Below are 25,505 nucleotides of genomic sequence, written 5' to 3'. Positions count from 1 at the left end.
TGCTGATGAAATATCTGTGCAAAGCTGTGCACTCAGGGCTTGCCTTTCCGCCAGTTACCATTTTCAATACTTCATTTGCATTTTGCATGGTTGTTTCCATTTCATCACTATATGTTGATATTTGCGAGAGAGTTTGGAAATTTGGTACATCTGAATCCTGTAAGAAGAAAATTAATTGTTCAGATGAAATCTGAAATAATTGTAATGTTATGCAATCAAATTTATACATGATGTTCAGATAATTTATTGTATTCTCGGGCTAAGAAAGTGCAGTGGCGTAGCGTGCATCAAATATATGTGTAGAAACTAGAAAATGAAACCGAAGGCTTCACTGAGGCGAGGAGGGCTGAAAGGGGGTAGGTGCGGAGCCCCTCCAGCTAGGGGATTTTGGGGGACCTCCCCGAGAAAATTAAAAAAAATAAATGCAAAATTATAGCACTTTTGAGAGAAGAAAATTGTTAATTCAAACAAAATATGTATGCTTGTTTATAGTTGTTTATTTGGGCATTTTGGGAATTTCGGATTTTGTGATTTTTGTTCTGTAACTTGTTTGCACCCTACTCTTCTGGGGGATTTCATGTACAAGTTGATATTAACTGTTATTTCAAAGACTAATATATGGAAATTAGAAAACTGTATGTTTTCAGGAATTTATGATAGCTGCAGCATTTAAAAGAAAATTAAAAAGACACAAGACACTTCAATCAGAAAGCTCACTTGAGTGTTATGTGGTCCAACATTACTGGAAATAAAATACAAACTTGTTAGTACTTACATTATCAAAATATTGCAGACAATCATGTTCTCTCAGATCATATCCTAGGGACTCTTCAGTAGTACATACATCATACTGCAAAATAAAATGAAAGATGAATAAATAAATAAAAGAAGTGAGTAAAGGTTTCATATTTTTAAATACTATAGGAAAATTATGAAGCATCCATATATATGACACCCAATTTAGGGAGGTATTTTTGTCCTGGTCAGGGGCATAGCCATCAGGGTACTTGGTACTTTTATGTGAACCCCTTAATAGGCGGGGGGGCTTAAGCCCCAGAAGTTGTTGAATTTTCAATGATTTCGATGTGCATATATTTGACCCTTCTGATGGCATTTTTCTCTAAAGATTGAAAATAACAAAGACAGAAGAATTCTTTTCAACTCTATTACTTGCACATTACCTATTTACATGCAGTAGTGTACATTGTATACAATTTAAAATGAATGCTCATAAATATTCACAAATCTGGTATCTAACTTTTTGCAACAATTATAAAACATGTAAAATATATTATTGGTTTTAAGGTAGTGTTACAGATGTGTTATGGATACTGAATTGTGATTTTTGAAGTCTCGCATGAATCCAAAATTAGGTTAATTTTTTTTGGGGGGGGGGGGTATCGTTACAGACTTAGCCAACTTGGGTTTTATTGTGTGAAATCTACAATAGAGAAACTCTTTAAGAATGTTATTACACTTGGAAAAAACTCAGCAATATTCGATTATACCATTCAATTGCAAAATCTGGGAAATCCTTTGATTTCAGTGAGGTGTATACTATTGTATTTTCTCCTAAAACTAATTCTGTTGATTTTCATTTACCGGTATTTTTTATTGTTAATTCTAAATTGTTTCTAAGTATTTGTTTTATTTTCAAAATTAAGTAATTATATTTTGCAAAAATGATGAGCATGTTTTACAATATTACGCCTGGTCGCTCTCCTTTTCTCTTTCTCTTCTTTCTTTTTTTTTTTGAAAATGATGTGGACATGCGACATTTGTACGTACAAACATACGCCTGGCTACGCGCCTGCTGGTAAATTGGAAATTGTTTTCTTCAACTTTGGGTTTCACATAAGCAAAATTTTTATTAATGCTTACATATATTGTGTTTATGAAAAGAATGATACTTTAAATGCTTACATATGATAGAGAATCCTGTCCATTGTCTAAATGGGAGATATCTTTGCTGTAACTTATCAGACAGCCTTTTGCATAGTCCTGCATAAGAAATGACATATTTATGAAGAACTGCTTTTTTTTATTGGTATGTTTAAACAATAAACATAAGTTCATAATCAATATTCCAAATAATTATATATACACTGTATATGTAATGCCCATCCAAAGAGTGATTTTACATTTCCTCAATTAAGTGAAATTTGAAAAAAAAAATTAAACAGATCTTGAAATGATAAACATTAAACAGTCACCTGAACCAATCACCAGTAACACTCCTAATCAGTTCAAGATATTTCTGCTCATTTCTGCATTTACTCCTTTTTGGGGTTTTGAGCTCCCTCATGTGATGGGTATGCACTTCCGAGGAGGTTCTAGGGCCATAACGATGGTATGGACATACTGTCATCGATGGATCAAATCTTGAAATAATAAATTATTCAATTTTTTATTTATAAACAAAATTCTCGACTTAATCATTATGAATGAATTTTATGCCTCCTTTTTGGGGGGAGTGTATATCCCCCACCCAACTACCCCATTTTTGGTTTGGTTTGCTTTGTGTGTACTATATTGAAAAATCACAATGATGTGATTTAAAAATAATAGGCCTAGTCAATAGTTCCAAACTTCAACACATACATAAAATGCTACTAGAAATATTGGATGCTTATTTATAGGATTTTTTTTTATTGCTACTGTTTATATCAGTATTATACATAAATCATTCGTCAAGGTAAAATCAGGGACCTTATATACTAGTAAATTAATTTTCTGAGACTGTGCAGATATTACAATTAAATTTCTATTTATGTGTGATATTGTGATTTTACGAGGACTGCAAATTTAAAGTCAAACTTAGTCAATGACTAGACATTTTGAGTTATAACAGCTGATTTCTGTAATCAACATATCGACCCGACGACAGTTAAAACACAAGCGAACCAAAATGAATATACATACTGGTGTCCTTTGAATCATATTAACTATGATTACATCATCTATAATTACAAAATAAAGAGTGTTTATCTAATTATTTACCGAAGTAAACCAATGCGCAGGGTAACCTAATCAGACACCCCTCCGGGCCCTCGCTGTCGGCCGCTGCACTCACGCTCGTCTGGTGACCTCCACTCAACTAAACGGTGTGTAGATACGTCTCTTTGACAATTGCCGAGTGTTGTTAATCCTTTTTCTTTTGGATATGGCTTGTAGAATCTCCTGCATAATGCCACACACCACATTTTAACACTTGATTTCCATCGGTTTCCATATTTCGCGCACTAGCGTGCCTAGCAACATCACGCCATCTAGCGATAAACGTGTTACATATCCAAGAACGGTAACCCGATTTCGCCAATATTGCTTGATTTTATCGGGAAAAATTTAACTCTGGTCGAAATTTTCCAAACTTTTTAGAACTGGAGTTAATAGTACAGAAAGTGCTTGATTAATATATAATTGCATTTTTACCAAAAGGTTTGCTGTTTTTTTATCCAAAGCCCTAAAGATGCATGACATTGTATAGATTTGCACTAACAGTCAAAATGCAATTTTTGAAATTATCGACCCGTAAAATTTAAACAAGGCGGAATATTTCCAATCTGACAAGTATTTGTCTTATACATGTCCTGTCTATTTCGTACATGATATATGAAGTGATTTCTCGAACCACGACTTATCACAAAAATTTGATTTTGCCTGATTCTTACGTGGACCTGTACTTAATCAATCTTACAATTTTATTCGATATTTCTACAGATCCATGTTTTTTATTGTATGTGAAAAAACTTTCTAATATTTACGAAAAATATTTACACACAACATGTACGAGCGTATGATTTATCTGATATAGTTGTTCACTACACTGCTTGCAACACTAGTGATATTTTTTACAAGTGTAGGAAAACATACTCAATGGTTTATCCAATATTTGTTAATTTTACGATTTTTAGCATTTTTAATCTTTTTCACAAATGTATGAAAACGTCGCCTCATCACAATTATAATCTCCCCAGATCCCACCACGACAAATATGTACACAGTCCCCTACCCAAGCATTATCCGGTTCATCTGGGTGCCAGTTGGAGTAGGAAGTGACGCCACGGTTGTTTCCTGTCCAGACAAATCTCCCCTCTTGGTCAATATCGTTGGCACCTATCCAATTGGAACAGCAATGCCACCATGTACTGCATTCCCCTGAAATTTTTTCAATGAAAATAAGAAATTGACTTTGTTTTAGTAGAAGAGCAAGTACAAATGTCGAGATTAAAGATCCTACTTGTTATCCAATACTAATCAAGGGTGAACCGGGATTAATACCAGGTTTTGTTCCATTCAGGCTGAGGCCTGAGTACTCCTTTGCTTGGAGCTGGATAACGAATTTGTTTCTTATTTACCCCAATTAATTCTTTATAAACATAATTCCAATCAACTGTTTTTCAACTAATCGATACGATTTACTATATGTTTGTATTACAAAGCATCATACGAGGGATGTTCGAAAAGTTTGTTGACTTTTGTCATATCTTTTTTTTTATTTGACGTCATATGTTAAAGTCATATTTAGTAAGTTAAAAACAATGCACTTAATAATGTCTGTAGTCGCATTTTCTGTAAAATGGACAAAAACACAAGACAACCTTGAAATAGAATTCAGAATTGATTCGTATTCTAAATTATGGCTTGATATTTTGCTTTGTTAAAAGGTATCAATTTAGGTAGTCCGTATTGAAAACGAAAAAAAACAAAGACGTTTAAGAACGTCACGGAGGAACAAAAAAGAATGAAATTTTGTGTTTTACTCAGGAAAATTTTTTAATAAAATTTCAAAATGTTGAAGGAATAAACAAAAATATGTCACAAGCGATTGGTGCATGTGTATACAAATAGTACAGGCAGTATTTTAGTGATAGAGACTGTATCGGGTGAGGACAATCTGAAAAGAAATCGTTTAACTGTAAAAATCTGAACAAAATCTTTAAAAAGTTGGAACCTCAAGGAAAGACATTTGAGCTACAAAGTTGCTTATCTTGTGACAGCAGAGTTCATGCAGATATAACAGAAAATCCAACCTTAACAAAGGAAATTATACATCGAGAACAATTGTAAAAAAAAATTAATGTCAAGTATTAGAAAAAAAGGTTTTTAATGCGTGGATATTGGATAACACTATGAAATGTATAGGGATAGTATTTTTTTTTTTTTTTACAAATTCTCGACGCTATGATTTGACATTACATTGCCATTAAGTGTGATCCAGGGGTGCAAAACATGATGAATTTAAAACAAAATAAAATTAATTTTTGTTAAATCAAATGGAATCTTACTTCATACATCAAGGAAACATATATGTTTACATATTATAATGTGCTTGTTTTAAATTTCAAGTGAGTAATATATAACGAAGATAGACATCGTCCACGAACTTTTCGATTAACCCTCGTACTGTAATATAATTTGTTCTTGTATCATAGAAAAATTATGCATTGTGACCTCACGATTTTTACCTAAAGCTAAAGTCAATTATACCTTTATATACCCCTGGCTTGCTAACCAATCAAATCTTGTGTTACAAGGTTGATTGGAAATAATATTTTTATCAAGAAAAACTGTACCGGAATCCCAGGCTGGCAGGAAGGTTTCTGTTAACCACGTGTTCTCTTCTTCTGTTTCTATGGAAACCAAGTAGGCCCCTAACCTTTCGCACTCAAACTGAAATGGACATTAAATTTATCAATAGCCATTAGACTGATAGGAAAACTACCATAAATGGGACACAGGCGTTTGTTTATATCAGGATATATGAAAACATGCATGATAATTGAAATTTTATTCTTCCCTTGGCATTTGGCCATGTAACCCTATTCTTGATTTGTAAGTAATAATGCATCTCATACAACAGCCAACCATCTCCTATAAAGATCAAATTTGTAGGTTTCAGATGAATTTTCTTTAGATCTGTTATCTTTGAATGTAAAGAATGTGAAATGAAATCGGAGAAAAATAGTTTAATATCATAATTAATATACGTTTTGAATACTCTTCTGTGAGCGTGCGTTTTTAAACAGATAATACAGACAATTTTCTCAATCAAGATCTTCAAAATAACATATAATTTAATTAATAGGTTTAATCGCTTTAATTTTCAGTTTTATAATAATTGACTTTTAAGTTATTTCCATCCTCAGAGTTTTAGTGGTTCAAAATAAAAAAAACCGCATTTATTTTCACTTTACTGTATATAGTTAAAATTAACCAATAATAGAAAATTAGTATAGGTTACCATCTTTTGTAAGAAGGTAGACAGTATTAAACAGAAGTGTATCTCAGCATTAATAACCGTTCATTTTTAGTAAACAGTATTACACACGTTAGGTAAAAAGTGGTTAAAATGCGCAATTTTGATGTTAAACGTTCCAAAGTAATTGCTACTTTAAAAAATTACTAGAATCAAGAATATCAGGGAAAGCATTTTACTTGATATTCAGGATAATGAAAATGCCAGAATACACGAGGAGTTATTGCTGTTTAAAAGATTTTAAATGATTAAATAATTAATTTAACAAAAAAAGGAAATATACATTTTTAAAAATCTTTCCTTAACTATTATTTGTTTTACACCTACTGAAAAGCGTTTATTTAAAAGATAATTTTCTAATAGGTATAAATAAAGATAGATTAATAACAATTTTTGCAAAAGCCTATGACATCACAGAAGGGCGGAAATGCCGTGATGACATTTTGTAAAGATTTTAAAACGGTTGTTACAGAAGGGAAGAATTCTAAAAATTGAAAAAGGTGAAAATTTTGTAAATTAAAATATTCTTTATTAGTCAATCGCAACCAATATTCCTTTTAAAAAAGTAATACATACATCTTTTTTTTGGTTTCTTTCATCTGCCTTCATTTGTTTATATTCCTTACCTTCTAATTTTGAATTATAATACCTCCAACCAGTTTCGTAGTCAGCTATAGTCACAGAATCACATGATTTATAAAGATGACATCTCTTTTTCTGGGAGTTGTAGCCCAGACAGTTACAGTTCTGACCACACATAGCGAAACATAGAGCGAGAGAGTCCGAATGGTGTGCTGACAGGAGAGTGTCGTAAAACACTGTATCATCTAAGTCAGTGTCCGCCAAATAATGAGACTGGAAGAGAGCCGCTCTTGTTGTCAACACACAGAACATTAAAAAGATGGCGCATCCCAGCATTGTGAAAAGGCTAAAGATTTAAAACAATGGCTGTAATAAATCTTAACTGTATATTGATATTAGAACGATACCATGCATAGTATATATGTCATTCATAGGCTATACAAATGTTTGTCATAGGTATATTCCTAAATCTTTCTTAATCTTTTTAGCTTCTCTTCTTATGTGTCTCTATAAGTTCACTGAATTCTTCTTTTAAACCTTTTAGAAGTCTACCCATGTAATTTGGTCGATTCTTAATGGATTATGATACAAATTAATTATCTAAAAGAAGAAAGCAGCACTTCATACATGATAGCAAAAGCGTAAATGGTTCTTGATATTTTGAATTGTATAAAATGACAGAATATATCGATCTGATTTTATTGTAGAAAATGTGGCAATTTCTATAACCTCTGAGAATTGAAGCAATATAGTCAGTCAACTTTAAAAACCTGGAATGCTAATGAAAATCTTATTTCTATTTTATCTCAAAGTTATAAAGAGATCCATAAAATAGCGCTACCAATTAATGAAATGAAATCCTAAACATTCTTATCTGAGTAAAATTCACGGAATATAGTTTTCGATATTTCCTTGACTGATTCCAATATTGCATTTCTGTATACTGTATTTGTATTCCAATATTGCATTTTCGAAAAATCCTTTTTTGTGATGTACATTTTTTAGTGGATTGAAGTAAAAATATTTGTGTTCGTGGAGATTTCATTTCGTGGATAAAGAGAGGCAGAGTAGTTATACTCGATTCCTTGTAGAAGTATATGACATTTTATATTTCCTGCTGGAAATACATTCCATCTTCTTACAGCAGAAACAACGGACGCCTAAAATTAGCGATTTCACAGTATGTCAATTTTGAACATCTGCTATTCATTATAGAATACTGTATTCGTACATAAATAATGACAGGTAGATATAGTTAAATTCTGTAATTTTCCATTAAATTAATTATATAAAGAATAAAGATACTGAGATGGAGTTTTCAATTATACTTGAAATACAGTAGGCTTAACAGGTTCAACCTCCAGGTTTTAAACAACGTATAGTTAGGTATTGCCATAAACAAGACAAGAGGTTATAAGTGAGCATACCAAGGTCTTATAAGCACTCTTTTAATATAAAAGGTTGAGTGCAGCCAATAGTTCGCAGTTGGTAAAATGCCTTTGTAATGTTTCGAATAAAGCGATCCATGTTCAGTTTACAATCAAAGAAAACATCCATTTTTTTTAAACATGATTTTAAAATTATTTACCCATCAATATTGATGCTGCATTCATTAAAGTAGATAATTCTGTATTTGGCGTAACGACAATAAGTTCTGTTTTTTATATCTTGATTCCTCTTTAAAAAGTTAGAGCGCATCCAAGTACTTATAACGGATAGGCAAATTTGCAAACGAGATACTACGTCAATGTAATTGCTAGGAGGTATTATTGCCATATATAGCTGATAATCATCTGCATAACTGTGGAATTTCATGTTATGTATAAGGCAGTTATCGAAAATTGGCTTAGCAAACAGGCTGTAAAGCTTTGGTCTAAGAACCGAATCCTTGGGAACGACAGATCGTAGATGGAAGTCTCTAGACCCTGATGAACGTGAAGCAATTCGTTGGTGTCTATCGCTTAGGTATCCATGAAAAGGCCATACTGGTGATGAACACTGTATGCTGACTGCTGTTTATCAGTTCGAGGAAACTATTTTATGTGACGTCGGAATAAATTTACATGCTAAATGAGGTACCAACGTGACTGACAAATCGACCAATCCGCTGAATGAGTTGGATTACTACAAAACATACTACGTTTGTAAAATGCCAGTTTTTTTTCAAATTGCACTCGGAAAGACATGTTGCATTTTTTCGACCATTTTTCATGCTTAACACAAAGTTTACATCATTATCTACTAATTCCATTTTACAAACTATTCATTAACAACGGTATTATTGTGGCTTTCTCCACTCCATTGAATAAGTTTATTCGTGCAAAAGTTATTGTATTCATGTACTCACGTATTGTCATGTTTACAAGACTTCAGGCGGTAATTTAACAGTATAGTTCCTTTTTAGAAAATATGCGATTAATTTTTACAGATTTTCTGTTGCATTGTAAATATCCAAGTCCTTTGAAATCAAAAAAAAAAAAAAAACAGAACAGCTAGAAATGTCAAAAGATAAAAAAAGACTAAAGCTCAACTTTTGATTTTAACTGATGAAAATATTTCTCTGCTGCCTTCAGAAAAAATACAATTTTACGAATCTGAAAGAAATTCACTTAAAAGTCCGAATAAAAACTAGTTTATTAGACTTTCTAAAAATTCTTACAAATGAAAGAAAATGGGCGCACTAGATGGGCTGTCGGCAGGAATCATTGACACGAAACAATTCAGATTTAAATGTCCAAGCACCATATAGTTTTAATGCATATGTTATACATCTTATAGAAACTGCATGGGAATGGATTTCTGTCTTATGTTTGTTTATTTGTAAATATATTTTTTTTCAATTAAAAGGTGTCAAGAAAGATAAATTATCTAATATATAGTATGCTGGATACATCAGCTGTACATTTACATGTAATATGATATACACTGTAATAGAAGTCTAACACTAAATAATTTTTTTTGCTCAGTTTTCAAATGCACTGAAAATATTGAATGTAACAGAACGATTGAAGTTGATTTTTTTAAAATTATATTCAATATTTTTTCATCAGGTGTAACTTTGTAGTTCAAGTTCATGTATGTTTATTTCCATTTGAGAACATTAGCACAATAAAAGACAAAATGTAAATGCATTGAAAAATAAAACAATGTAAAATACTTTATAAAACATAATTTGTTACTTTATTCAAGGAGTATTCAAAATTCAAAAATTTCAATCTCAAAGAAAAATAAAATAAAAGAAATCACTGTATTCGAACCTAAAATACTGCTTCCATATGACTCGAATCCAGCGACAAACCAATGTAGCTACCGCGGAACACTATACATTGCTGGTATTGAAATCATTATTTAAAGCCAAAGCCCTATACATTTGGACTTTGTCAATTTTCTACCAGAAAATAAATGTGAAAAGTTTAGATTTTGGTATTTCTGGGTCGTCTCTCCATTTTTTAAACAACTGGAATGCATTTTACGGTTAAAAATACACTGATAACACATTTAAAAAGTATGGAGAGAAGACCCAGAAACAACAAAATTAATGAAAAACGGCTATAAAAGAGTAGATTTTTCCATCATTTGACTCGTACGGCTATATTCAGGTGCATATTTCAATAAAATTAAACATTTTTAACTAAATATTTGCCCATTTTACATTTACCAACAACACAGTAATTGGCTAGGTTTTGAAAAAAATGTATAAATCAATGATATTTTTAAAATTCTTTTTATGAGCCACTATTCCTGCCGAATCGCCATCTAAAGCGCCCACTTTCTTTGGATTGTTTCTAGTGTATTGGTGTTTGATAAGTTTAAAAGTGTAATTTAGAAAGTTGGTGTATGCATGTACGTAGACTTGGTATTTAATCTATATATCATTCGTTTATGGAATGATTACAAAGATGCGAACGTTATGTACATGGTGACTTTGTAAATATTGTTTTCTAATAATGCAACTTTGAGATAAATATACACTTGTATATGTATAGACATGTATATGCATGCTACTTAATCCATACACAACAGTTATATATCAGTGTAGGTGAGTTTTTAATAAAATTGTGTAGAATAAATGTCGTACAGCAATACACTTTTGTTTTAGAGTGTATGAACCTTTATTCAACAAATGAATAAAACCAGTAGCATATGGTAAATATACGAATATCAAGTACATGTATAAAAACTAATTTTTTTTTTTACATGTGAAGAGATTGAGAGCGGTATTTCAACCTACTGAATAACACCGAAAAATAGCTTTCTTTGTTTATGTGAGCATGGAACATCTTATTTATTACTTATTCTGTCTTAATTTTTTACAAAAACAAATTAAATAGATATTACTTGACTCTCCGACAGGCATTTGAAATAATGTCGTAAATTGACCTGAACCACGTGTTTGTAGTAAAATGTAAACAAGTAGTAGACCAGCATGTTTTTTGAAGTATTTTCATTAAAGAACGAAAGATGATCTCTAATAGTGTTGATTTTAACCAGGAAAAAAGTGCCAAAAGCATTTGCAAGGTCCTGTTGACGACCATTAGAAGGGAAAAAAAACATGTACGAGCGTAGAGTTTAATGGTTTATTCGAGCTTTGTTGACTTCATGACTATTTGCTCGGCTTTTAACATTCGTAATATTTATTACAAATATATGAAAATATTCTCGATAATTTTTAATCTTTTTCACAAATGTAAGAATATGTTCCGCCACAGCCATAATCTCCCCAGATCCCCTCACGACACATATGTACACAGTCCTGTCCCGCTTTATTATCTGGTTCATTGGGGTACCAGTTGGAGTAGGAAGTGACGTCACGGTTGTTTCCTGTCCAGACAAATCTCCCCTCCTGTTCAATATCGTTCGCACCTATCCAATGTGAACAACAAAACCACCATGTTCTGCATTCCCCTGAAAGTTGTTAACAGAAAAGCAAAACATTTAAGTAAGTTCGTATTGGAAATTATGAGAAGTGGACTTCCTACCGGTGAGGAGCAAGTGCAAAGATCGAAATTAAAGACCCTATTCTGGTTTAATAAAGGGTTTTATCCCATAGACCTTTGGGCCAAAGTGCTCTTTGTTTGGGGCTGGTTAATGCTTTTATTTCTTATTTACCCAAATATATTCTTTTTAAACTTAAGTCTAAACAAATGCGTTATAATTAATCGATAAGATTTACTACGCATACGTGCTACAAAGCACCGTGACGTCATATAATTTGTTTTGGTATTTAGAACTATGCTCTGGGACGTCACGTCACGTTTCTTACCCTATGCAAAAGTCGGTTACATATATGTATACCGATATCAGCACCTGGCTTGCTAACCAATCATATCTTGGGCTACAAGCGAAATAGGAAATATTATATTTTTTAAAAAATGTACCAGGACCCCGTACTGGCACAAACGTTTCTGTTAACCACGTGTTTTCTTCCTCCGTGTCTATGGTAACCAAGTAAGCTCCTAGCTTTTCACACTCAACCTGAAATAGACATTATTAACTATAATACTGACTGGAAGAAATCATAAAAACTACATATCTAAAATGTATGTGACATATTTGTTTATTACTGTCAGGATGTATGAAATAATAACTGACATTTTCTTCTTACCTTTGCATTTGACCATGTGACCTTGTTCTTGATTTGTAAGTAATAATGCATTTCATACAACATCCAACCATCTCCTATAAATGTCAATTTAATTTTACAGTCGAGATGTTTTTATCTTTGAATGTAAAGGAGATTAAATTTCATGCAGAGATAAAACAAATCTGAGGAGGAATAAACTAAATATATAGTTTGATTCAGAATCTGGATTTACACATTAAAACTAATTGAAGGACAGATGATACAATCAAAAAATGGATGCCTAGTTTGGTATATATTTTATGGACTCGTTTCGGTAAAAAGGATGCGAATAATACTTTTTTTTTTTTACAATAATGGACATTAACGAAGAAGCACCGACTTTCACAGTTAACGGTTTACTTGGCATTTAAACCTGCATTGTGTATATAGGTACGGAATTGTTAATAGATAAGAACACCTTTTCTGTGGTCATAGATACTGCCGCGGATGTAGTTATGGGCACTAACATGTGAAGACGAGGAGTTGAGGGTAAGTGGGTTGTCTTTTTTCCTTAAGGACAACTGATTAATGCGTTGAAATAACCCGTTAATTTCGTTGAATTATATCTTGAGCTAAATATTTTATCGTATAAAAGCTTCCGTACATTGTTGTAGTGCAAAAGTAAGCTGTCAAATGTAAAAGTCATCGCCACTCGTAAAAGACCATAAAGAAATTTTAAACTTTCTAAGATGTTCCAACTCCGCATCTCTGAAACCATCCTTATTAATCTCTTCAAATATTTTTTTTCACTTCAAATCCCAATTTTGAAAAAAATTGAAGAAAGAATACTTTGCGGTAAAACCCATAAATTTTATTCGTTAAAATATGACCCAAGTTGCTACTTCCAGATTTTGTCATATCTCTAAATCTAAATACTTATGGCACGATATTATTGAATGTACATTAAATTATATGAAAGATTTTCCTTTAAATAAAAAAAATTAAGTGCATATTTGTTTTTTATATAAGAAAGGAAGAATTCTATACATTGTAAAACGTTTAAAATATCATAATATTTTAGAAATATCTTAATATTTTAGAAATAAAGTATCAAAGTCAGTTACATGTATAACCAATATGGTTCAAAACACATAGCAATACAGACATTAGTTTTTGTTTCTTTCAGAGGTCCTTAAGATTCAACAAATCATTATTTTTGAATGCTACATACCTTTTAATTTTGAACTGTAATACCTCCACCCAATTTCGTTATAAGTTATATTCACAGAATCACATGATTTATATAGATGACACGTCTTCCTTTCGGAATTGTAACCAAGACAGTGACAGTTCTGACCACACATAGCCAAACACAGCGTGAGAGAGTCACAATGGAGTACTGACAGGAGAGTGTCGTAAAATACTGTGTCATCTAGGTCAGTGTCCGCGAAATAATGAGACTGGAAGATGGAAGCCCTTGTCCAAGTCAACACAAAGCAGACAAGCAGACAAATGGTGAATCGTAGCATTACTACAAGTAATTAAGATTATTTAAAAAACCATAAAATCAGCACTACTGTGTAATACCGACAAAGTTTAGTAAAAATTTATTCACAGAATCATATGATTTATAAGAAAAAAAAACACGCCTATCCGCGAAATACAAAGCACAACATAACATCAGAAAAATGGGACATTTTAACATTGTGAGAAAGCAAAAGATTTAAGGCATGAAATTTTTCAACCTCCTTTCACTAATCCACCATTTGCAGTATTTCAAACAAAATTTACATAGTACGTATATATCCTAAGTGTTTGTATTATATCCTTAATATTAATACAATACGACCGTTTATAGGCTTTATATCTTAAATATATATTACCTCCCTTCTTATGTGTCTTTAGAAGTCAAGCATTCCTTCCTTTAAACCTTCTACGAATGCTATTAAGTCGATTTCAAATGGATTATTAATAATTTAAAACAAAGAAGCGCTTCTTATTAATTGCAAAAACATTCAATGATTCTGATTAACGAAAGGGCAGAATATCGATTTGATTTTATTGTACAAAATGCGGCTTTTTTTACCCACGATAATTGGAGCACTTTGCTTAGTTGATTTTAAAAACATTGAATTGAAAATGTTTTTATTTTATCTAGGAGGAATACAAAGATCCATAAATTCCTTTTTTAGATTAAATCATTGAAGAATTGTAAGCTGGATAATATTCATGGTAAATGTTTATTGATACTTCAGTGATAGGATTCTGAATTTAATTACTGTAAAATAACGTATTTTCGTGGTGTCAAATTTTCGTGGATTGAGGGGAAACACATGGGTTCATTGAGATTAGATTTTGTGGATGAGAGTGTTTAGTAGTTATGTACCTGTATAGCAGATTTTACATTTTGTAGTGAAAATGCATTCATACAGAAAAAAAAAAACGAACACAAACTCCACACTGAAATTATATTATATATAAGATTCTCCAAAAGGGGTTTTACCATGGCGGCCAGCCATTGTTGAATTTATATGCGCCATGATTAAACGAGCTGCGCCATGGTTAAAATGGACAGCCGCCATGATTATATTTGTGAAATGCAATATCTACAGACCTGCCTACCCTTTTCTTTGCAAGGGTGTAATTTCAGTAAATTTTTGGCGGAATTTCAGTGGTAAAAGCGTAATTAATCATGTTTTCCTATTTTGTTGTTTAACTATAATACTTTATTTTCTTTCAAAACAACTACAGTTGGATAATATTAAACAAAGCTGGCATTAACTTTTCTTTTCGATTCATTTATTGATAAAAAAAAAGTGTTGTAAAGTACCAGTATCCTATATTCAACTCAAATCAACCACACACGCTTAATGAAGTTTTTGGTCAATTGGTAATAAATCACTTTTTTGAAGGCTTGCGTTTGCATGTCTACACAAGTTGTACATAATAACACTGTATTTTACCTTTTTAACACTTACATTTCTCTATTTTAAACTAAATTGAGCGTAGAAATGGCTGCACTTATCGCAATATTATTTTTAATAAACGTAAGTAGTGCCTTCTTGTGTTCTTCCAAATCTTTGCTATACCAGTTTACGAATACATATAACTACCGGTACTAGGTATATTACGTACGTTATCGAACTGGTACTCTATTAATTACTTTTACTAAAAACTTCACTCATTTCAGCGAGTCGTACTTTGACTCTAAATTTAGACGTTCATAATGGATTTTAAACCAAAATATTAAAAGCGTAAAAATAATATAAGTGGCGTAATAGCGTAATTTTGTGGTAAAAAGCGGAAGAATTACGCCAAAAGCGGAAGGGTAGGCAGGTCTGTATAATCTAGGAAAAAAACGTCTAGAAAAAAAGGGATCTGGTCCAAATGTTCCTTTGTGAGTTAACTTAAAAATACTACCCATTCATCGGTTTTAAATCCAAAAAAAAAATCATTTCATACAACAGGCTACAACAATTTCTATTATTCAAAATTTCTGAATAATACTACCATGGTTATTGTATCAACAATTTTATTTTAATTCCTTTAAAAAGCACTACAATTTTGGGAAATTTTTGGTACATTTGTGACGTAAGATACAGGATAAATCCTTTTCAATTTAATTATTTTTTTAACTTTAAAAAGTGTTAGTTATTCCATTGTTTTGTCTTGCATTGGATAAGTTTAAAAATTGTAAAACCAATCATTGAGTAATGAAGATTATGAAGTCTAACACGCATTCGTGTTTTCGATCACTTTTCGCCCTTGCGCAGCTTCCTCTATTCGATTTCAAATGTGGAGTATCCTGATCATTGATTTTACAGAACTGACATATCATCATTGACTGATCCGTATCTGAGCCGCAGGTTTGCAAACATGTCATTTATTAAAGGATATTCGAAGGATACTGTATACCAAATTTAATAATGACAGATGCATGTACATGTAGCGATAGGTTTCCTGAAAACTTCCATCAAATAAATTTTAACCTATCTATGAAATACGGCGGATTACATGGTTCAAACTCAAGGTTTTAAAGACTTCTTCTTTGAGTTTCTAGGTTTCTGTCCAACTTCAAAGAAACTGAAGCGTTTGACGTTTATGTAATTATCAAGCAAGCCACTTGACTGATCACATCAGGTAACCAAAAAAAAGCTATTCCTTAATTACGTACCAATGATGTGATTTTTGGATAAGATATGTTAATATGCAAGAAATGGTTCATATTCATTTATAAAAATTTGTTCTAGGAAATTTATCAGAAATTCATAGTAAAAATAGTTTGACTAACTATAGTTTGCGTCAACTAATTATGAGGGTACGATCGGTACATTTAATTAAAATTTTGTTAACGCTCGATATTCGGACACTCGGAATAGGGTTGAGTCGCAAAGAACCGGGTCTAAAAAACTAATACACTGTACATTTTTTTCTTTCCTGTTAAAAGATCGCAAGTGGACTGGTGTAACTGAAAAATAAATTTAAAAGATAAATGGGCTTAAAAATTCTTATCTCAATTCCAAAAAAAAATTAATTAAAAAAAAGTCCTTACTCATCTATCAAGTACTCTGGTGGTTGATACTTGTACGAAGCGTGTTGGACCGATTTATCTTTGCAAACCAAAATGGCAGTATAAATGGGCTAAATTTTCGATAATCTCAATTTCAGGGTTAGGAGGGCTATTAAAACTATTATAAGGAATGTTTTGTTGTGGAAATAGTAAAAGAAGATGTTAGAAAAACACGGTTTGTAATATTTTGAGATGACAGTTTTAAAAACATGGAGTAATAAATCAAACAGCGCACTTTTTTGTGCGCAATAAATGTACAGTTTTGTCAATGGATGGCACTGTAGCTCTCCGGTCTGCCGATATATATATATATATTTTTTCGGAGAGCTACAGTTCTGCAACTAAATTTGTGGTTAATCTATGCTTGAGTAGACTATCCGTCAAGAAATGCAGTTTTAATTTTTGTTTAATCTTGTATAAAAAGAAGCATGGAATAGGATACAAAACCGACGGACTGCATGCAGGTAACATGAGATGTTAAGTTTTAAAAACTATTTACGATATATAAGTCGAGTTTTTTTTTGGGGGGGGGGGGGGTGTCCCTCATTTGGAAATGTTCTATTTGAGTTATTAAATATCTATATGTAAATAATAAAAGTAACGAAAAACCAGCTTTTGGAAAGCCTACTTCAAAAGTAGGAGGAGAGAGTCGTGTATTTGAAGAAAAAAAAACTCAAATTTATATACAAGGACAGACCGCTGTTTGAGGCCGGAGAGCGCGTTAAATGTTTTAAAAATGAAAAAAAAATTACGCTTACCATTATTTATTTTTTTCAAGTTATTACGAAAGAACATCTGTCACTGCACACGTTAAATGTAGAATATGCATCCACTTCCTGTACATGTAACTATGTAATTGTTGCATAATGCTTAAATTCTAGCAAAAAGCAATGTACATGTATATTCATTTACGTTTAATATATACTCTATACAGAATAAAAATAAAGTAACAATACTTATAACGGTTGAGGTAAATATTCACAATTTACTTGGGAAAAGAATAGAGGCTTACAAAGTGAGGACTATTCTATTTCCGACTCTCAGTTTTCAAAAATCGTACATGTCCTAGAAAACAATTATTTTCAAAAAATAGGTAATGAGAAATGTCTTTGACACATTTGATTTGTTTTTAATTTCATGTATTTAATGGCATAAAGGTTTGGCGTGTCAGGAAGACAAAAATATCTTAAAAGTATTTGAATTCTCTAAACAACAAGATATAGCAATAAAATACACGTACGATTTGTTTTAGGTTTTTAATTTTCTTGATATCAAAAGGTGTTAATCTCTATATTACGCAGTCTTCTTGTCAATGTAGTTTAACATACAGAATGCGTTCAGAGTACTTTTATTTTTAAACAATGTATTTAACTTCCGTACATTGTAAATACATACCAGTATGCAAAATGGAAAGTTTACCAATTCATATTCGGAAATAATTTTGATGCCTTTAATACATCCATTTTCCACTTCCTATACTTCACAGTAAATTAACCAAATTATCAATCAGTGCGTAAATCAATTTAAAAAATAAGGAATCAACCGCGCAGCCGTGTACGTGTTGTAGATGACGTTATCTTCAGACGACACAATTTTTTTTAAAATGTCTCTTTCTTTAAATAAAAAAATACTTTGTTTCAGATCATGTGCTGAACAGGATCTTCCTCTGTTAAAATTATACATAACGCAGGTGCGATTTACGTCAATGATACAACATAAACCCGCAATTTTTAATAACGTTACGACCATTGTAACGTCATTAACGTGTGACGTTACGTTTTTTGGCAATTCAAAAATTAAAGTTGGCAGCGAAAGGGTTAATTAGCTATAGTACTTTTTTGTAAGGGACCTCGCCTCGATGCCATTCACCAGTATTTTTCTAATCAGTAATACTTAAACTATCGCATTATTAACATTGTTTTGTAAACAAATACGAAGCTTTATTGATTATCAATGATTTTTTTCTTTGATGCTGAATATATCCACATAGCATGGTAATACCAATTAATAAGATTTGTAAACAGTTTGTTGTTCCGTCAGAGAAATTTAATTGCTAGAGATTATTAATAAATGAGAATTCAGCATGTTCATTACGCTTTAAATACATTACACTCAGAATATATAAACTAAGATATATTCATGTCCTCAATTTATTCTACGCTAGCCAAATGCCTGTACTGTAAAGAATGTGTGAAAATCAGTTCCCTGCTAGTCCTGCAACTTTGTTTATTTTTACCTCCTTAAAACACAAGACATACTTTGATGAATATTATCATTTAATAATGACGAAGAAAAGTTCTGAAGAATCAATGTTAAATTTAATGTGGCATTTACAAAAAAAAAAATCAAAAATTTGAGGTATATAACAAGATTAGATTGGCTATATAATTAAATGTTCAACTTAAAAGGGACATAATTAATAACTGTCTTGTACGTGCAAATACAACACATCATAAAATACAATAATAAGACAATATTAAATATTTACATTTACAAATGTTTTCCTTTATATAAACTACTGAAAGCAATGCGTATCTATAACTGTATAAATACCGGTAAGGGGTCAAGAGATCATAGATATGACGTCATAAAGGGTCGACACGCCGTCATTGGATTATATAAATGCCGTTGGGTTTGAAAAATAATGTAATATTAAAAATAATGTAATAATAATAGTAACAATAAAAATGGTAACAGTAATTATCAAGGATAAATATTATTAACAATAATAATAATAACAGTAATTATAAAAAATAAACCAAACAACTAAATAGGCAGGAAAGTCCATTTTTTAGCTCTACTGATCAGATACCAGAACAGTTTATGTGATAGTAATGCCTCCGTCGTCCGTCCGTCTGTCTGTCTGTCTGTAAACTATTTTTCAAAATTTAATCTATTTTTCAAAAATGCAACTTCTCCTACAGTTTCAGTCCGATTTCAATATAACTTGGCACACAAGTTGCCTACACTAAGACACATAAATCTGTGCATCGATTTTTGATTTCGATGAACGGTGTTGCCATGGTTACTAAAAATAGAAATTTCTGTGAAATTCTTTCAAAATGCTACTCCTCTAACAGTTTTGGTCCGATTTCAATATAACTTGGCACACAAGTAGACTATACTAAGACACACATTTCTGTGCTTCGGTTTTTGATTTCGATGAATGGTGTTGCCATGGCTACTAAAAATGGAATTTTCTGTGAAATCCCTTTAAAATGCTACTCCTTCTACAGTTTTGATCTGATTTCAATATTACTTGGGACACAAGTAGAGTACACCAAGATACATAAAATAGTGCATCGGATATTGATTTCGACGAACGGTGTTGCCACGGTTACTAAAAATAGAATTTTCTGTGAAATTTCTTTAAAACGCTACTCCTCCTATAATTTTGGTCTGATGGCAATGGCTTCTTTTCTTATCTTTTGTTATATGTACAAACCAGTAGAGCTACAGTCTCGACGGAGACCTCTGGTGTAATGTCATATCCCTTAAGATCGGCCAGTTTAGGAATTCACTCTTCTTCAAATCTAGCTGTTGCGTCTTCCAATTGTGATCCGCGACTTTTTGTCTTTCCTTCTTACCTTACGTGGCATTTGCCCATTTTTTGCTTCAGCATTGTCAATTTTTTGTGTCCTGCTTACCTTTTTCCAGCAATGTCTGCAGTTCTACAGTGTATTCACTACCTTCCTTGGGTTAAGCCTTCCTTCTCGTTGGTTTGGTCTGCTGTGATACCGCACAGTCTGTAGGTTTTCCCTGTCCCTTGTGGTCTCCCGAAGACACAGGAAATCCCCAATAAGTTTTTCTTCTTCTTTTGGCAGGGATTTAGAGAAGGTTATGATACACCTTCTAGCATCCACTGAAGTCCATGGGTGTTGAAAGCCGTGTTTAAGCTGCAGTTCAATCATACCATCACTGACTCTTATGAAAGGCTCGCCATTTCTCTGCAAAAGGACACTTTCACACTTGGACCCCGTTTCCTGAACAATATTCAACCTCACAACTCGCAGGTATTTTTCCAAAAAGGACTGTAGGCGAAGATCTAAAATTATCTTCGCACGAATTTTACCACCGTTTTTGTTGTAATCGACTGGAACTATCTGGTGTTTCTGGCCATTAAACTCTTGTTTGGTTTCCTCACTGGTGAGTGCTTTAAGGTAGCTTTGCATGTTCCAGTTCTGAACACTTCCCGACCGATGCGCTTGACGCAGGCAGATCTCGCAAGCTATGTAGCTGTTGAGTAAAGACGTGTTATCTCTAATTTCTTACCTTTTTCGACTTCGTTCAATTCTTTCTCAGCAGTGGTTCGAAGTATGTCGACGCGTTCAGCAATCTCCGCTGGCTTTGAAGGCCCTTTATGATCATTCTTGAATTGTTTCTTTCTCTTACCTCCCCTCCTCGCATGGGGTTCATTCTTTTCTTGTGTCAAAACCTCTTCCTCTGATGAATAATCAGATGCATTCAATTCTTCTAGGGATAATGGCTCTTCTTCTGAAACGAAACGAATATGCGCCTTACCTTGCTTCAATGGGGGTATGTTATCAAGCTGTTCAGATGTGTTCTGGACTTGCTCTTCATCTGAGATATCACAAACATATGTACCTCGCTTCGATCGGGATGTAAGCCAACTCATACCTGAGGAATTTATAGCATCACTCCAGTTCTCACCCGACTCCTCTGCATTAACCTTTGTTGTCCGATTTGGACGGAAGCCTGAAAAATAAAAAAAAATCCTCTAAATAAAAATATCTTTCTCATTATCTATCATCGAGTAATTTTATTTGCGGTCAAAAGAGGTCATATCAAATTTGGGAAACAAATATCCGAGAGTTCCATACTTTGCTTTTCCACATCAAAATATCCCGATGAAATGGGTAATCTTTCGTCTTGCGGTATACTAGTAGATGGCTCACATTCAGTCCTGATCATTTTGATTTGTTTTCCTCGGATGTACTTCCGCGCCTCTGTCGGTATTTCAAGATGACCATACCTCCCAAGAATCTCGAGCACGTCTTTTCTTCCATAATTTTTATCTGCTATATCTTCCGGGTTAACATAGAGATATTTACTCATATTTACTGTTGCTGACCGAACATCAGAGAGGGATTGTTCAATGAAGGCGTCTCTCTCCTCGCCTTGCTCTTCTTTCGGCCCCGCCTTACACCTCTGCATGTGGGCCTTAAGCCTGTCTGGACGATTTATTACATATCTATTGAACAAAGGAAATGGTAACAATCATGATAATGTAAATCACTTTCTATTCGCAAGAATTTTCGGGTTTTGCTAAAACGCGGAACGGAACGGAAAGCGGAACGGAACGGAAAGTATTATTTTGGATTAAATCACTTAAAATACACAGATTTTATCATAACTATCTATCTTGTACATATTCAATCCCCCACTATTTAAACAAGTTGATTTTGTCATGCTCAGTCTCTTATTTACGAAAATCGCTAACATAGCAGTCACCTAGAATCGAATTTGAAGAGGGGGGATAAACGAACTTGAAAAGTATTTGACAAGCAAAAACACAAAGAGAAGACAATTGTTTGATTTGGATGGGGGGATAAGTTCCAAATCCAACATCTTTCAGTACTATTTTTTTACCTTTAATACTGCCAGGGACCTATATGCTAACTTAGTATACACATAGGTCCCTGATACTACATTAATTTCATTCACTGAAAGTGTGAAGATGTCAACTTGACCGAAATTTCCGTAGTAAATTGGTTTTGACTAGGGGGGCAAATATTTGATATCTGGATGAACCATGGAAAGAGAAATAAAATGTAAAAAAAAAATATATTAAGATTTCGTTTAGGGGAAACCTTTACGGCAAGCTCGAATAAACATTTCTTATACACACTGCTTATTGAAATTTTATTCAAAATAGAGTCGCTTTCTATATATTTAAATTCTGGATGGAAAACTTTCATGTTGTAGATATAATACACAATCTCTGCATTCAATGAAGTTAAATTTTGTTTGTTTGCGGTACATATGTGTGGGGTTTTTTTTGGTAGGGGGGTGTATATGAATGACCCGTAAAAAATGAGTTTGTTTTCCCGCTCATCGGAAAGGTCTGAGAAGTTGTAATAGATATGCCCCCTTTTTGTGTCCAAAATATATATAAGGTTTATTATAAACCAATTTTTAATGTGGCTGTGTGCTACACAGATCCGAAACTGACACTCCCCCTTTCATGATTCGCGAATTCGACACTGCTTTCATAATATGAATATCATAACTAATTTTTACAGACATTGACACTCGAAACAAATTGAAAGGAGGGGGGGGGGGGGGTCAGTAAAAATTTCCAACATACAACAAATTTAACAAGCCAAAATATTGGGCATATGTCCTTTGCCCAAACACAAAAATCATATTTCGTGGGGGGAGGGGGGTGTCGAATTTCTTTCAGTATCGTTTTTTCACGGAGGGTGTGTATGACTCATGAATATAAAAAAATTAACAATAAATCTTAAGATCTATCAGAAATGACTTTTACTACAAGAATATTGCTCTTTTATGTGATTTATGTCGAATCTATGTTATTTGTTTGACAAAAATTTTCCGTTTTCCATTCCGCGTTTTAGCAACACCCATAATTTTCCATGTAAATTTGCCAGTCTATCTGTTCGCTAAAATTACATGCCACTGTATATTTGTATTTTAAGGATCTCATACAGCAAAAACAAAGTTCGCTTAAGAACTGTCTCTCTTATAAATATCAAATAGCTGAATCGCAAATAAGGTGTCGCGAAAATAAATTGATATACATTAATAAATCGTTAATAACCTCTTACTCATTTGCAACATGCCAAGAGGGAGACTAAACCGTAAACAGTAATTGTAAATCAGTAAAATACTTACATGAAGCAATAACAACAAGTCAGCCACTGCTTGCCTTTCGTCTTTGCATCCCTGACAGGGCCAAGTCCTAGTTCTTTTTCTTCATTACGTACTGCACACCTCTCAATTGACCTCATTTTCTTTGTTCTTTCTGCCCTTTTCTCTGGTATAAGTTTCTCAGACTGTTTCCTTACTTCTTCAGAAATAAATATACATACCTGGGCTTTGCTATCTTTTGATAGCTTCTTGTACTGCTTATTCAAGAAGGAACGAAATTCTTTTAAAGGTATCTCTGGGATTTCGCATTTCATAGCCCTGTCATTAATATAGCCATGCTCTAAAGAGTCAATAAAGACATCTACCTCAGTAGCGTGTTCTACACAATACTGAATCCACTTGTTAGAAGACTTAGCTAATGTCGATGCCATTTTAATTTTGAAATTATTCGAAGTAAAACTTTTTTAAGAAACAGATTAGATTTAATTTTAAAAAAAAAAATTATCACGAAATCCCTTACATCGGTATACCTAAAGTATGAATATACAAATAAAGGCTTTAAAGTAAAAATTAATTTCTTTGGTATTAAACAGCAGGCTGTATCAGATATACTGATTTAGTTCTCCAGTCACAGATAACCGTCAACTGACGAATGAGTATTAAACGACTCTTTATAGACTCAAGAAAATAATTAAGGATAATTATGCATTGCGACCGAGAGGAACACTCAGTAATTTTATTCTGTTCCTCGAGGTATTAATTTAAATTTAATTATGACATTTGGCATGAAAAAAATTAAGCCCGATTTACTACCAGTAATTAACTATAATTAGTACAATGTCAGAGTAAATAACTAAATTACACATAGCTTCAGGGAATAATTATCTTGAATTATCATGCAATTATAGAATTCAGGTTTGGTTAGTGAAATTTTAATTGTCTCTATCGTAAGAATAATTGTGTGAATTCAAAAATGGTGATTCTTATAGTTATTGTATTTTTTAAAATGTTGAATGTAAAATTTCTTTTTTTTTAATTTCGATATCAATTTTACAGTTTCGTATTTTTTAATATTGCAGTTTGTCAAATTTTATTGAGTATTTTTTCTATTTTTAATAATCAAAAGTAGTGTTTGTAATTGGTCTTGTTTTAAATTCTATTCATTTTAAACATTATGTTTATCCATTTTTAGAAAATATATATTAATGTAAATTACATGCGCATTTAAAGCAGAGTAAAAGATAATGTACAACAGATAGTATAAATATACATCGAAAACATTAATATGTTAAAATCAAAACAAAGTTATGCAAGTATTTGACATGTAAAATTATGTACATGTATGAAGTAGTTACCGTACAAGTTTTATTGGTTTTTCTCCAGTTACCCTATAGAAAGGTTAAAAGGCGACGCAGCCCTCTCGTGACCTTTTAACCTCTCTATAGGTATCTGCCATAATCTGGAGAAAACCAATTAAAAACTTATACGGCAAGTCACATGTACCATAGCACTCTCAGATTTTATGTGACAGAGAGATGATGTATATCACATTTTATTGCGCATTTTGCGCACTTGCAGTCATAAGGCGAGAATGGGCGAACGTGATGCAATGATCACGGATCTTGATTGTAAAGTATAAGCAATAAAATACGTTCAAATCAAATCATGGATCTTGATTT

General features: G+C 32.5%; 2 protein-coding genes across 3 annotated transcripts in view; both read right to left on the bottom strand.

Annotated features, from left to right (window-relative positions):
- Positions 1-3,919: 3,919 nt before the first annotated feature.
- Positions 3,920-7,177, bottom strand: LOC134278521 (CD209 antigen-like protein D). The gene is made up of 3 exons (XM_062760835.1): positions 6,836-7,177; positions 5,577-5,673; positions 3,920-4,116 (listed from the first exon to the last, which is right to left on the bottom strand). The coding sequence occupies exons 1-3, from the start codon at positions 7,175-7,177 to the stop codon at positions 3,920-3,922; spliced, it is 636 nt and encodes a 211-aa protein (XP_062616819.1).
- Positions 7,178-11,459: 4,282 nt separating this feature from the next.
- Positions 11,460-25,505, bottom strand: part of LOC134278483 (lectin BRA-3-like) — a 53,368-nt gene continuing 39,322 nt past the window's right edge. The window contains exons 1-3 of one of the 2 annotated variants that reach the window (XM_062760804.1): positions 12,447-12,521; positions 12,220-12,316; positions 11,460-11,746 (exon numbers count right to left, since the gene is read on the bottom strand). In XM_062760804.1, coding sequence (XP_062616788.1) covers positions 11,511-11,746; positions 12,220-12,316; positions 12,447-12,509 — 396 coding nt within the window. In that variant the 5' untranslated portion in view covers positions 12,510-12,521 and the 3' untranslated portion in view covers positions 11,460-11,510. Of the gene's footprint in view, positions 11,747-12,219; positions 12,317-12,446; positions 12,522-25,505 lie in introns of those variants that run through there. The other variant, XM_062760809.1, reaches the window with a different exon arrangement.

Source organism: Saccostrea cucullata, unplaced genomic scaffold (genome assembly GCF_032062105.1).
Source record: "Saccostrea cucullata isolate Sc308-1 unplaced genomic scaffold, CSIRO_AGI_Scuc_v1 ctg2246, whole genome shotgun sequence".
Lineage (NCBI taxonomy): Eukaryota > Metazoa > Mollusca > Bivalvia > Ostreida > Ostreidae > Saccostrea > Saccostrea cuccullata.
Note: the sequence above shows the minus strand (reverse complement) of the source record. Positions and strands in the feature narration are given on the sequence as shown.